Source organism: Cariama cristata, unplaced genomic scaffold, assembly GCF_000690535.1.
Source record: "Cariama cristata isolate BGI_N322 unplaced genomic scaffold, ASM69053v1 scaffold6619, whole genome shotgun sequence".
In the NCBI taxonomy this organism is placed as follows: domain Eukaryota; kingdom Metazoa; phylum Chordata; class Aves; order Cariamiformes; family Cariamidae; genus Cariama; species Cariama cristata.
Genome location: NW_009636309.1, coordinates 39,849 through 54,334, shown reverse-complemented (window position 1 = coordinate 54,334; position 14,486 = coordinate 39,849). Strand labels below are relative to the sequence as shown.

Sequence of the window (14,486 nt, the reverse complement as noted above, 5' to 3'; positions counted from 1 at the left end):
GGGTATGTTGCCAGTCTGTTCGCACCAAGAATTTCCCAGCAGACAGTACAGGTGAAAGCCGTTTACACAGCTAACAGACAGAAACGGGAGTGAATCAGAAGAAGCCAAGAAAACAAGCAGTACAGCTCCAAAGTGTGCGTCTTTTATCAAACATATCAGGATCCAGTCCTGAATCTGAGTCGTCTTCAATCAGACAGCCCTCATCTTGTTGATGCAATTGCCCACATTCCCTGCCTGATGGCTGAGGTTATATTTAGCCTTCTATATTAAATAGGCATGGCTGGCTTCTAGAAACAGTTTCTCATCTTGGACCTGTAGTTTTATGGTCTGAGCAACTGCAGGCTGAAACATTTGTTGGTAATATTAATCATTTTTTACAGGGCTCACTGCAACTGTTAGTCAGATAATTAGATCGGTTGAACCTGCAAAACTGTGCATGTCAATTCAGGAGAATATTTTTTAAATTAGTTACTGTATGTTAACATAATATACTCCATTATTTTGCTGTTTTGTTTTGTTTTAAGAGTACTAACTTATTCTTGCAACATATCCTTGCATCAGCAAAATAATGTGTTGTATAAAAGAAATATGTTTCCGTGTGAATATAGTATACTGTTTACGCTAGAAGTCATATTTTATTAATACAGTGTTTTTATTAATATAACACTGTCACTTCTTGAATTTTAATATTAAAACCAAAGGTCCTCTGATTTATGTATTTACCATCTGGCTAAGTTATTTAAGTTGCTTTTCCTTATACATTTATATGTTGTCCACCTCTTGCTATTTCTTTATTTATTCCATATCAGTATCTAACCACATGCACTGCCATTTCTGAAGATTTAACACTCTCTCAATCACTATGGAGTCTGTGTCTCATTCAATAACATATCATCTTAATAGCAGATACAGTATGAATGGAAACAATGGACAGCTTTGTTACATTAGTAAATTCTCATATCTGCTTACTGCCTAACAAAGAGAACAAGCAGATAGTGTGAAGTCAAATCTACTAAGAATCATAGAAACAAAAGAAAACAAAAACATACTTCTTTCATTTTCACTAGAGAAAGACTTTGGATTGTGGTTTTCTTCCCAATAAGGGATTTTATTCACAAAGGAAGAATGAGGATAAAGTCTATTCCCTAAGACTTGCCACCAATGACAAGCAGAGCTTTGCAGAGATGTGATTCAAATCTTCTGTTGCGTTAGGAAACATTTATTCAGTATAGCCAGCTCAGTTCCATTACTTTGATTTTTGATATATAAAACTTGCAGTAAGAAACAGAGTTCAAAACATGACTCAAGGAATTTGCTAAGTTTTTAATATGCCTTGAAAGATATATGTATGATTTGATAGTTATCCAAGAGTCCAGATAATGCTGTCTGTGCAGTAACTAATTTAATCCAGGGGAATGGGAGAGACCTTCTAAAGTGGCACGTCCTGGTGCGGTCACTGAGAGCAGGGAGGTTTGAACGCTGAAGCTGTGCCCATGCACATCAATAGAAAAGCTTTCAGTAGCCTCAGCAGTGCAAGGTGGATCCGAAATCCTGAAGTCCTGATTCCGTTTTCACTGAGCCCATATAATGACCTGGTGAAAACGGTGTCAAAGCCTCTGGTTTTGTGCCTCAAATGGGACTGTAAAACCATGTATGGATTGTGTACCAGTGTGCCATACAGCGTTACTGGATTAAGGCAGAAACAAGATAACACCTCTGAAACTGGCTTCTTTTCTCCGAGCCAGGAAACATGGGAGCTGGGTAACGGAGTTCTGTCTTTTGCTGATTCCCAAATCCCATGACATTTTTATTTTGCATGTAAAATATAACTGTGATAAGATACTCATTAAAACAGGATTAGACCAATTAGAACATCTAGAGACCTAGCACACTAAAATACATCTGGATGTTTTGCAAACTTTGGACATGCGGTGCTGTTACACCTCACATTGTTTCAGGAGAGTACTTTGCATTAAATTAATACACTAGCCCACTTTACAAAGATCTCTATTTACATAATAGTTACATGTCTGAAAATATTTATTGAAGTCCTGATGCCTAAGTACACATGCTTCATAAATGAACCTTTGACTATCTTAATCACCGCATGGCCCATTTCCAGCCATGAAACATTCACATACCAGTCCTGGATTTATTGAGTGCAGTTCATTCACAGTGCACACATGTAGACCTGGGCAACCTGCAGGACCCATTTTCTCCACACCCAGGAGTGCAAGGGAGGATCAGGACATGAGTCTTCACTGAGGAAGAACCTTGTGGTTCACCATTTCCTTGCTCCAGATTAGACCATCTTTGTTGTTTGTAGAGTGTAAGATAAACAGAGAAGGTTTGGAGTGAAATCCCAACTCCATTGAATTTGGTGGCAAGAAAAACTCTAACGGACTTCAGCAGGGCTGGAATTTCAGACTCTCTGTTCATTATTTTGAATCCCAATTCCCTAGCAGATCTCTTAGTTTAGCTCTTTCATCCAACCTAACTGAGTGCGTAAGAACTGAGACTCAGTTCCTGATGAGAGAGATTTTTTCCGAGGGAAGGATGCTTTCTGCACTTTGAAATGGTATCAGGACTTGAAGGTGGAATTATTTTCTGTGGGTGTTTCAAGTACTCTGTTAATTTGCTGCTTTGTGATTCCTCTTCTTTTCATTCTGTTTTTTTTTTAAGTAACTTGCTTTTTATTGCAGACTGCAAACCCAGTGCACTTAAGCTTCCATACTCATGCTTCTTTCTGAAATGTTTTGCTTTAGTTTTTTAACTGTTGTCATGCTGTGAACTTTGCAGATTTGTTTATGAGTGTCACGTGCTTCTGCTACATCTGCATTGTCACTGTTATGGTATTTTTTCTTTCTGTCTGTTTCTTCCACAGGAGTTTAACAAGTAATCTGCCCAATGTGAATCTACCAAATGTGAATCTCCCTAAAGTACCAAATCTACCAGTTAACATCCCACTAGGCATCCCACAAATGCCTAGCTTTTCTGCACCGTCATGGATGGCTGCTATTTATGATTCTGAGTGTGTATTCAGTTCAAATTAGATCTCATTTAAATTTAAAGTAATCTTGGCATGGATATGTATTGTTTGTTTCTGTGTATTACATAAAACTTTAAAGAGTGATACAGTTAATTAGACGTTTTCTGAATGAGACACTAGTGAATTTCTGGCATGTGTATTTTGAGGAGTTTTTTTTGTATAAATCTTGAAAATTTGTCTTACTCCCACTGAGAGTTTGAGCAAGTATCTTGCTTTACAAAATAGCTGTCAACAATGGGACATGGTCTGAACAACATACAAACCACAGAACTTATAATGCGACATTATGTGTCTCAGCAAAGAGTTTTGTCCAAAAGAGAAGAAGAACCAATTTCAATGCCGGTCAACCAATTTCTGTGGACCAGATGTAGATCTAAAAGTGAATTTTATTTAATGCCAGCTCCACATTTCCCTGATAATAATTTTTGTCTTGATTTTGATGAAAAAGTTTAACAAAGAGAAACACCCTGCAACAGTTTTGATTCATGTTGGGGGAGGCCCCAGAGAGCAATTAAAGCTCCATAGCCGTCGTTACAGCCTGAATAACACCGTGACCAACTAAAGAAAGATGTTTTCAACGTGAGCTTTAGATTGTGGTCTGGAAAATCAAGCACGGTGTCAAAGCAGTCGGTCTATAGGAGCCTTCTGCCCTGTGCTCCCAGCTCCCTGTCCGAGCGTCCCAGGGCACACAGGTGGAGCTCCCGGGGGACATACTGCAAATCCTGACCACAGATTAGGCAAGTTCTCTCTTCATATAGCAGATTTCCCTTAAAAGTCCCAGCCACCAAGCAGTGTGGAGGGTGCTACACAGTGGGCTCAGCCCAAATCTCATCATTGGAGGTAGCTCATCTCCCAAGATGTCCTAGCACAGCAACTGAGATCTTGCCAGTTCTCCTTCTAAATTCTTAGAGGGTTATTTAGGGTTGGCCTGGGGGGGTCTCAGCCAGCACTGCACAGATGCATTGCTTTTTTCCCTACCTTCTCACTTAAAAGATAAAACTACCCCCTTCACGGCTACTGAAACACCCTCGATTACATCTACACCTGGAGTCCACCAAAATGCCTCTGCCGTTAGCCTCGTGCAGGCTGTATTGCAGAGCAGTGGTAACAAACCAAAGTAAAACAAACACTGATGATTGATTTTTTTCATAGATTTTACAAACTTTATAAATATTAGCATGATCGTTTATGTTTCAAAGCTATACAACTCATATTCATGCTAAGATAGCTGTATTAAAGGCTAGCTTAGGCAGTTGTCTGTAAAGAGTACTTGAAAGTTTTAATCTTTCTCTGTGCATGCTTTGTGGTATTGCCCTTGAAAAGATAAGAATCATGTCATGACAGAAAATTGGATATTCCCTCTGAAAACGCTTGAGCATCAATGGTATATCACAAGCTGCCTGCATGATTAGAGTAATTGCAGTGCTCACAAGCAGATTATTAACAATGCATCTTGGAAATGAGTATACTATATGGTTTACTTGCATGGAGTCCTAATCAAAAGTGAGAAAAAGACCAAGAATAATACTTTTAAAATTTTGAAACCAAACGGATGTCATAATGTTGCTGTAGTAAATACCGATTATTGTACTTGTATGTATTTAATTATTTAAAACATAAATTCATGCAGTTCCAAAACTGGGTTTAGACTGTTAAAGCTTATTTATACCCAAGCACAGGTTTGAACCAGGCGCAACTAAAAGCTGGTGGTAGATGAACACTTGAGACTGTGGTACAAACTGTTCCCCTGGTTAAAGGAAATGCCTGATTCTTTATCTTTTCATCTCCCTGGTTTCCTTTTATTTACCCTTCCCCTCCATCAAGGACATGTTACCTGTTGCTTAGTGTCAGATACGTTTCTCCTACAACCAAGACGATTCATTCTTTATCTCGTTATCTCTGTTAGCACAGGACCCCGCAGGACCCCTCTAGCATGTTGGGACTACGGTTTTTACCTTGCCGTAGCTGTGTATGCATTAGCTCTGATCTCCTCTAGCATTAACTCAATGCAGCTGGCATCTGTCACAATAGAAACACCCTCCCTCATCTGTTTCTATAGATGATGTCAGCATAAGTGGTAATGCATGGTGTGTCAAATATCTTATAAATTACTGTGTTAGCATTAGTGGTATGCGAGGAGGGGGTTGAAACTCTTGAAGCTCCCTTGGTAATTGTTCTGGGAAAAAAGTGAGAGAGGAGGAGAGAGGGAGAGAAAAGGGTTATGGCTGCATAAATTTCTCTGCACAAACAGAGCACAATCCAGTTCTGTATTTTTATTCTGTAAGTGGAGGTTTGAGGTATAATTATACTGTGAAAAGAGCCGGTGTAGCTACACACTGCAGGACCAGAGACTTCCATCTGGGCAGGGGTGTGGGTATGAGAATACACGCTTGGGAGAGAAATTCAGAGTTTTGTGACAGACCAAAGATGTTGCAAAATAAATTCTAAAAAAAATGGAAATTTGCTGTCCTATAGATGCCTTTGCAAGAGGCAGATCTGTGAAAAGGTGCAGCGGTCAATCCTGCCAAAACTCCTCGATACGAGACGTCTAGTGCCCTTAGCTCAATTGACCTACCCTGATTTTTTTTCAGCTGTTCAAGAGATAAAGCGTGTCCTCGCTCACCACTTGTTAGCACTCTCCCTTACCTGGAAACGGGGGCCTCACTGCGGGGGACAAGGCAAACTCAAGTTATAATTCGGAGGGGGGAACATTGCATGAAACCCTAAATCTTAATAACTGCATACAGACTAGTATGGCAGTTATTATTGATCGAGGATTTTCTACCACAATTTCTGGCCTTAATTCTTAATAATCACATACGTTAATGTGGTTATTAACTAAGGCTGATTTTTACCATACACACATTCTTCCTGTTAGTATGTGTAACTCATAATGTTGTCTTACTCATCTGGTCTGGAAAGTTTTGTGGGTGATGACAGCAAGGTAGATTAGGCAACTGTATGGTAAAACTCAAAATCCTGATGGTGGAGATTGCCAGCGTTGTCCTGTGTATGAAACTACTGTCTGCCCTACACTTGTTGCAGGAATGGTCTCCACATCAGGTTACAAAGAGCCTGATGCCACTTATGACTTTTGTTCTCATTTTGCCCTGCCAGCAATGGATCAGGCACCTCAGAAGATCTGTTCTGGAAACTTGATGCTCTACAGACCTTCATTCGGGATTTGCACTGGCCTGAGGAGGAGTTTGGAAAACATTTAGAGCAACGCTTGAAGCTTATGGCGAGTGACATGATTGAGTCCTGCGTGAAAAGGTATGTGCCCATGAGTGAACTAGTCGTGTTTCTCGTAGGAGCTCACAGGGTGCAATGGTTATTTCTGTCTTATTATCAATGAAGCTTCACTTCAACTCCTATTTATTGGTGACCCCAGCTCACCTCTGCCCAGCACAGCCGTGGTGGAAAGCCACCCTGTTGCTGTGAATTGTGGACTCTCCCAAGCAAGCACTTCTCCGTGGAGACTCTGGAGAGTGAATATATACTATAAGGCAATAAATCACCCATTTTTTCAAGCTTTATAGGTAGTTACTTATTTTCGGTGCCACACGTGAGGTCAAGTCTTTGTAAATGCAGTTTGGTGTTGATGAGGTTGAGTGCTGAAGGCATGAACCTAAGTAAGATCCCAGCACCCACCTCAAAAACACAGATCCATGAAAAAACTTGCAAAAATGTGATCCAAAAAAGGGGATAGTGTGTAGCTTGGCACACAGATTTCACATCTGCCACCGATTGAGAAAAGCTGTTGTATCATCGACCCTATTATAGGATATTCACCTGCAGATCTTCCAAAACGGAGAGTTTTCTTAAAAAATTTTTAAACCTCCAGGTAGCTATCATTTTGAAAGCAAAAATTTGAGGTTAAATTTCCAACCTTTCCACAGTAATTTCTGTCCATTTGGCATCAGAGTTGATGAGGAAGGAGAAAGAAATGAACTTTGCATTCCATTGTGCAGAAATTAATAGACAAAGAGATGAACCAAAGGAAAAATGGGTGCCAAATACAGCTGGTACACGCTAATATTAGCTACAATGTGTGATGTGGCTGTTCTGTACCACAATTGCCTGGCCATTCTGCAAGTGTGAGCGTGGCATTTATTGTTCGCATATTCCTCACAGTCTGGATGTGCAACGTCACAGTAGGAGAAGGCACGTTTGGTCCCCGAGACGTGGGCAGGAGACTTGCCTGCTGGAAGGCAGACAGCTCAAGGCTTGCTCTCTCACCATTCTAGAATAAACCCCAGTGCATTTTAAGTGCAATGAGATGGTCATGATGTCTTTGGCGTCGAGCAAGTCCCCCTTTATTGCAGCACCTCTTCTTTGGTCCTTTGTCTGGCATGAACACTGAGCTTCAGTTGTCCTCCAGCTGTCAGACCCTCCTTTAGGAGCAAACCCAGTGCTGGAGCTCTGCTCTCTGCTCTGCCCCCAGCACCACCAGCAAAACACTTCATTTCTCTTTTTTTTTTTTCTTTTTAATTGGAACCAAGGCACCTTTGCTGCACCTGCAGTGCAGTTACAGCTGCGATGATCTATAGAAGTGAGACCAGGTTAGCTTAACTGAGGTAACTGGGAAAAATAACCAAGTTTCCAGGTACATCTGAAGAAGGGCTTGGGTGCCTGAAAGCTGGGGTTTTTTTTTCCCAACTGCTTCAACCTTTCTACAAATATGTTGCCCCTCTGTAAAAACCTGGCCCAGCTTGTAATGGTATGACTATATATAATGGTTCTGAGCATAAGTAAGTAGGAACATGCTCATCTCTGCGAGATGGAAAATCCCAGTCACTTTGGGTCCTTTCAGTAATTATCAAGATTCTAGTCCCCGAGTCCGGGCTAAATCTGGCACTGGTAATTAAATCAGTTCAAATGCCACTGCTGATGTAAACCAATATGCTGCCTTCCCTATTTATATCACCTGCAAACAGGGCCTGGCTAAGGTTTCTTTAGCAATTTCAGTTTGACACAACATTTTTCTTCACGTCTGTCTCTGAACTGTTGCATACCATGGAGGAGCCACCCCGCCTTCCGCACTTGGTTGTATTTCGGTGCCGTCAGGAAAGCAGCCCTTGCAAGGAAGGCCTGTTTTGCTAATAAATCTGGGCAGGAGGACCTGTGTACCTGCTCAGATCTGATCCCAAGAACCGGAGTTTCACATTTGTAAATGAGTTTTCATTTGCATAACCCTTGGGGGATCGTTCAAGATCAGAGTTATTCCTGAGCTGCAACTGATATTATTTGTTATTTCTAAATTGAAGCTCCTGTGTTAATTTGTTGGCAGATTCTGTCTGATGTGGTAATTGTTCTGTGTTAGGTTAGATTAGTGGAGTGCCTCCAGAATCTGCAGAGGGGCTCCAAAGAAAGGCAAGGCAATGCCCACCATACTGCAGTGTATTCCCCGTGTAGAGTCACAAATGCCTTGGTATTTTAAAATATGACATGGGATCAAATGCTGTAGTCTTTGGCCCAACAAAGCTCTTGGTGTAACACGGTTTGTAACTGCCAGGGATGTCAAATTTGAGGTCAGTGAGGTGCGGGCTCGTGCGATGCGCGTGCATGTGTTCATACATGCACGACTGTGCCCGTGCACATTTTGCAGATGTGTTCTGGTGAATAGGTATGATTCAGGGAAGCCACTTCTATGAACTTACGAGACAATTAGGAACTTTCAGCAGGCAAATACAATCATATAGACCTAAAAATGCAATGATCTGGCAATATCCTTTCAGTCAAACGATGAACAAGTTTCTGTTATTTGTAGTTGATATCATGGAGCAATTGGAGCTTCCTTTAATGCATCAGGCTTGCTATTTGTCTGTGGTTATAAGTCAGCTAATGCAACCAAATTGTAGGTGTACATTGACACTGTTGTTTGTAACATCATCACACTGTTTATCAAGCATGAGAAAGTCATCGTTTCCCTGAAACCGTTCCACACTTTATAAATACTGTGTATTTTGGAAAGAGGGTTTCCTTTTCAACTGGAAAATCATTTTTAGTAAAAGCACATTTCTAATAATTGCACTATAACACTCCCAGCAGCATTCGGCTTCCTGGTCTCTTAAATTCTTCTCAGTATTGTTTCACGTTATTCTTAGTATTATTAGCTTCATTATGTTTGAAAGCAACTGAAATGTCTTTTTCTACTTTCCTTAACAGAACCAGGATTGCATTTGAAGTAAAGCTGCAGAAAACCAGCCGATCAACAGATTTCCGAGTCCCTCAGTCAATATGCACCATGTTTAATGTCATGGTGGATGCCAAAGCTCAGTCAACAAAGCTTTGCAGTATGGAAATGGGCCAAGAGGTAAAAATGCAGGTTCTTCCTGTCACAGCTTTTAAAGGCAATGTCATGAAATTTCCTACCTCCTGTTGTGCTGCTTTCAGAGACGTTATATCAGTTGTGGATTTAGCCTTCCATATAGAGTGTGCAGATGGATATGCAGGGGGTTGCTCTCAAATACATCTAATTAATACAAACATTCATAATCCCTGTCATTTAGGAGTGGCTTTTGCAAGGACTATGGTATGCATAAGGTACCTCTTAAGCTTGGTTGATGCATGATAACCTTATATATTGAGTCATTAACTGCACCTTGGAGCCAGGTGTCGGCAACACACTTTCTGTATATGGCTATTTTCTGTAGACAAACATAAGGAATACAGAAATGCCAAGTTGTTGCTATGATGCTTGCAAGGAAAAAGAACCCCACACTAAAATACATAACTTCCAAAACTGGATTGAAATTCCAGCTGCTGTGACTTCCTTGAGTATTGGCTATAATCAGCACGCTTGATGATCTTGGAGTTCCAGGTTCTTAATGACTCAAGTTTCCAAACAACAAACCTGTTTTAACTAATTGCCGATTCTCTTTTTCTTCTGAAGCCATAGTTGCAGGTTGAAGTTTCTGTGACCTGATCTGTGAATTAGAAAGCCATGGTGAATTGGACTAGATCAAATGCATCATAATGATCATTTTGCTACAGTGGCTTCAAGCCAACTAAATACTCATATACCAGTCTAGAATAGATTCACAAATACTGTATGGCTCTCCTATCCTGCTGCTTGTCAACATTTCCTAGATAAGACCTTTTGCTACAGCTTTCCATGGTCAGATTTTTAAAGTGAATCATTGCAAGTTGTTTTTGGTTTTCTTTTTTTTAGTTGTTTACCTCACCCTGTTCCTCTGAGAGGACTTGCTCCAAAGGCCACTGGATGCAGCAGGGATCTTTGCCCTGATGTCAGTGATGTTTGGATCAGATCCAGCTGTTCTTTTTATTTTTCTTAGACATGTTTCAGTTATGACATTTTATTTGTGATGGTCACCTTGCAGGAGAGGTTTCATACTGCTCATCATCAGGTTCTTCCCTTGTCCTCCAGGTCAACTGAGGCAAATCTTGAGTGGGCTTTTGTTGTCCAAGCCTGGACATGAACTTCTCTACCATTTTCTGTTCCATATGCATACTCGTTTATCTCCCCAAATCCCTCAGCCTGCAGCTGCTGCAGCATCTGCCCTGGCAGTGCCCCATCAGCCAGGAAGGGCCATGGCTGCGATGCTCCCCAGTGCAAACCCGGATCAAACCCTTGTGCTTTATATTAGCACAGTCCCTGGGAACAGGGACATTTTGGAGATGAAGCAGACTCGGATATCATGCCAGAGCAAGCTCATTGCATTCATAAAACTGTCAGGTTAAGTATTCAGATGGCATGAAACTGATAATGTCAGCTGTGTCTGGATATAGTGTGACCAGGCACTCGCTGCATCTTTCCATGCTAACTTGTGATGCTCTGTGCTTGCCACAGTTTCCTCCAAATTTTGAGCATCAGTCACAATGCATGTTTGGCCTGAGTCAAACTGCAAGTGAGAGGGGAGCAGGCAGCAACGCGGTTATTTCTCTGCTGTTCTCAGCTGCAGCGGGGATTAGCTCTGCAAATCTGCCCATGCCGCTTCAAGAAGGAGTTTGGTACGACTTCTCAGAGACAGCCTAACTCCTGTGGCAAGCAGCAGTTGCTGGGGCATGTGATTTTTAACAGACAGCTGAACTAATAGACCTGTAAAGCAGATGTAAATTATCAGTGCATAAGTTACCATTTAGGGCTGTGGTATTTTATACACCCTCCCTTTTCTTTTCTTTCGTTTAATGAGTGTTACTACCTCCCCCTCCATTTGCTCGTGCCACTCCATTTTTCGGCTACCTCCATCTCCTCTTCTTGAAGATGCCTAAACCTGTGTGCTGAGATGGTCATGCTGTGGGGGCTAAAAGTTAAGCTATAGATCTATCATTACAGCCCACGAGGGAAGGACAAAATGCCACCCCACCCCTTCCAGTCCCCAGTGGAAACGATGAGACAGTCAGATGGACAGCAGAGGGATGAGAACCCGGGTTTCGAGCTCGTGTCTTCCTCCATAATTCAGGGAGCTGGGTCTGTGCCTCGTTGAGTCCCTCTGTCACCTGTCCCCGGCGTGTGGCAGCCGCACAGCTCGGCCAGGGCCGCCTGCAGCCCCCCCGGGGAGGGAGGGACGGACACAGCTTGGGATGGGACCCTCCGTCAGTGCCGCAGCCGCCGCGTGGCTCCTGAAATACATGGTCCCTTTGCAGACAGTTCACAAGCAGCAAAAAGGGCTCACATTGCCCACCACGGTATTCAGGCAGGGCTGTTTGCCCAGACCTAACCGGAGAAGACATTTTTATTAGAAACAAACCACTGATCTTTCTGACAGTCCAAGCTGTACATGGTCAGAGACTCTCTCGACATGTTGTTTGACCTCACTGCTGTGGTCTCCCTCCCACCCCAGAGACCTTCCCTTGAAGACTACCTTCAGTTACACTCACTTTAACAGATACTTGAATGCATTTTGCGAGCATTACCCTGTGAAACAAACACCCATCATTTCATTTCCATTTCCTTGTCTCTAAAGGCAGCTGTTAAAACATTTGGTAAACATACTTTACCATCTTAAATATTTATTTTTCCTCTGAATTTTTAATATATCTAAGGGGATAAATGTATGTATTAAATGTTTCTCAGTTGGTCTAGTATGTTTCTATTTAATATCTAAGGTCAGATGGTCCTTAGAAAAATACAACGTACACACAATCTGTTACATGACAAGGCAAGATACTCATCACATAAAGTCAAGTTGAATCATTGTAGTGCACTGATTAGGGATTGTAATAATTGAGCTAATAGAAAGCTGCGATGAACTCGATTGAAAGCGGGGGCTACGCTGGGTAAAGCAAACCAGTTATGCGATCTTTAACCTTGAGTATTTTCAAAAGAAATGTAGAAGGAGCTGTTAGAAACGCTGGTTTACGAGCCAGGCGTCTGTGAAAGCAGCACCAGGCAGTCGTTTTCCAAACCGCCGCCTTCTCCAACCCCATCCTGGCCAAGGCTCGTCTCCCCGCGGTGGAGCTGGGGCTGCAGCACTGGCAGCACAGGGTGTACATCACTGCGACTGCCTGGGAGAGGACCCACGGCCTCACGAGCCCTATTCTGCACAGTCACTGGCCCTGACACTGGGTCTGAGTCTGCTCCAGGGACTGTGGCCGTGATGGGAATGAGCGATCGGAGTCCTGCAACACCACCTTGGTGTATGCACAGGGTCCTCTCCTGCTCTCAGAGCTGTGGTTTTATTCCATCAGGGCTCTTATCTGCTTTTTAAACAAGCTTTTAATTGAAAATGCATCAGCCAGTGCATTTTGCGGTGTATCGTTTTGCACGTAGCTAACCATTTTTGAGCTAAAACTCATGACTTACCCAATGAAAAGAGTTATCTAAATCCTTGGTTGTGAGGTCTTACACACACACACAGAAAATGCAGTTGCAGAAGGAAAATGTCCTGGGGAAGACACCCCCAATATATCCACAACTCCTTCTTCATCTCCCTTAGGAGATCCTGGCTGTGTATACCAAGGAGTTCAGCAGCTCCTACCCATACCCAGCTGTTACAGGTCCCCATCACCCCACAGCTACATCTCCAGCTGTGCTGGGAACGGCCAGGTCAATCCTGGGAGCTGATAAGAACTAACTCTGCATTACACAGATTAATCATAACTGTGATCCCATGAGGGACTCATATATGTCCTGGCCTGCAAAGCAGGAAATGGGAACCGCAAATGCAAATATCACTTGCTTGTTCATGTATGTTTTTCCTCTGAGCAGACTCAGCAGATCACAGCCTGTGGCGTGGTGGTGCCAGCCTGTGCCCCCGCATGGGTGAGGCTCTGAGTGGGCCCATCCAGGACTTGGGCTGGGATGCGTTGCACCAGGTACCCCTGCCCTGCCCCTGCAGCAGGGCTCACCCCTCAGGCACCTCCATCCCTGCTGTAGGGTGTGCAGCTGCCCCGATGCTGAACTCTGCCTGTTGACAGCCGGTTTTCTTCCTCTTCATAGCAAAATAAAACCGTAAGAGACTGTCAGCCGTTAGGTACAATCCAGTCCCTTCCCCCTGTTTTACTGCCTGCAAATGCTACAGGTAGCGATCTCTGATATTTCAGTGAAAGGAATTTTTGATCACGTTTCTTTTTCCATTGCTTATTGTTTCTGTACATGATGCTGCTGTTCTCATACGTCTCTTTTTTTAAAAGATTTTGGTTTATTTATTGTTTATCTTCATATGTTCTTTTTCCTGTCTTTTGCACTTTCCTCTTTATTTCTGTCCCTAATCATCTGAAAAGTTTGCTAAAGAGTGGGTAAGTGTGTCCAGTTTTTTCTTTTTTCCAAATTCCTGTATTAATATGTTACTGTCGTGGAAAAAAATCCCCAAAATGTAGAGCAGTTTGGAGACTACCGATCAGACACTGAGACCAACATCTAGCATTTGTAAAGCCCTCGCAGTCTTCCTTCCCAAAGTCTGATTAGTATTTAAAGCAGATTTGTCTCTTTCAATGTGATTTGATGTTAACATTTTAAAACAATATTAATGCCAAGTGGTAATGAATATAGTGACTAGCACCAGTGCTTGAAATGTTTGACTGAAAAATCAAATGTTTTGTGTTGGAAAGCAGTCATAATCAGTATTTTCTCAGTCCATTGAAAATAAGAATATACTGTATGTTTTCACTAATTAAATCTTGTATTGGAAACAGGTCTTTTCTAAATTAGTAGAAGACTGTATTTTAGTACCTATTCTAGCCATATTGCAGCTGATTGCATCAGAACTCCCAAGCTAAGCAAGGTTTGGCATGTGCAGAAATTGGGTTGAAGACTCAGAAACACTGATGCAGCAGGCACTGGCGTTGGTCAGCTGGTTCTGAGCGAGTGCCACGGGACCTGCTAACACCCAGGGCTCGGGGCTGCACTGCCTGCTGGCTTTTGCATGGGACAAAGAGGCTCATCTTGGTTTATTGGGTGTTTTTCAAATCTACCTTATAGTCCCTTAGCAAAGCATTTAAATGAGTGCTTAATTTGAGCCCTGTGCCTGCT

General features: G+C 42.3%; 1 protein-coding gene across 1 annotated transcript in view; it reads left to right on the top strand.

The window, feature by feature from the left end:
• The window catches only part of CADPS (Ca++-dependent secretion activator), a 145,466-nt gene that overhangs the window by 98,231 nt on the left and 32,749 nt on the right, over positions 1-14,486 (top strand). The window contains exons 20-22 of the mRNA XM_009707883.1: positions 2,885-3,031; positions 6,167-6,322; positions 9,218-9,365. Of these exons, the coding sequence (XP_009706185.1) occupies positions 2,885-3,031; positions 6,167-6,322; positions 9,218-9,365 (451 nt within the window). The remainder of the gene's footprint in view (positions 1-2,884; positions 3,032-6,166; positions 6,323-9,217; positions 9,366-14,486) is intronic.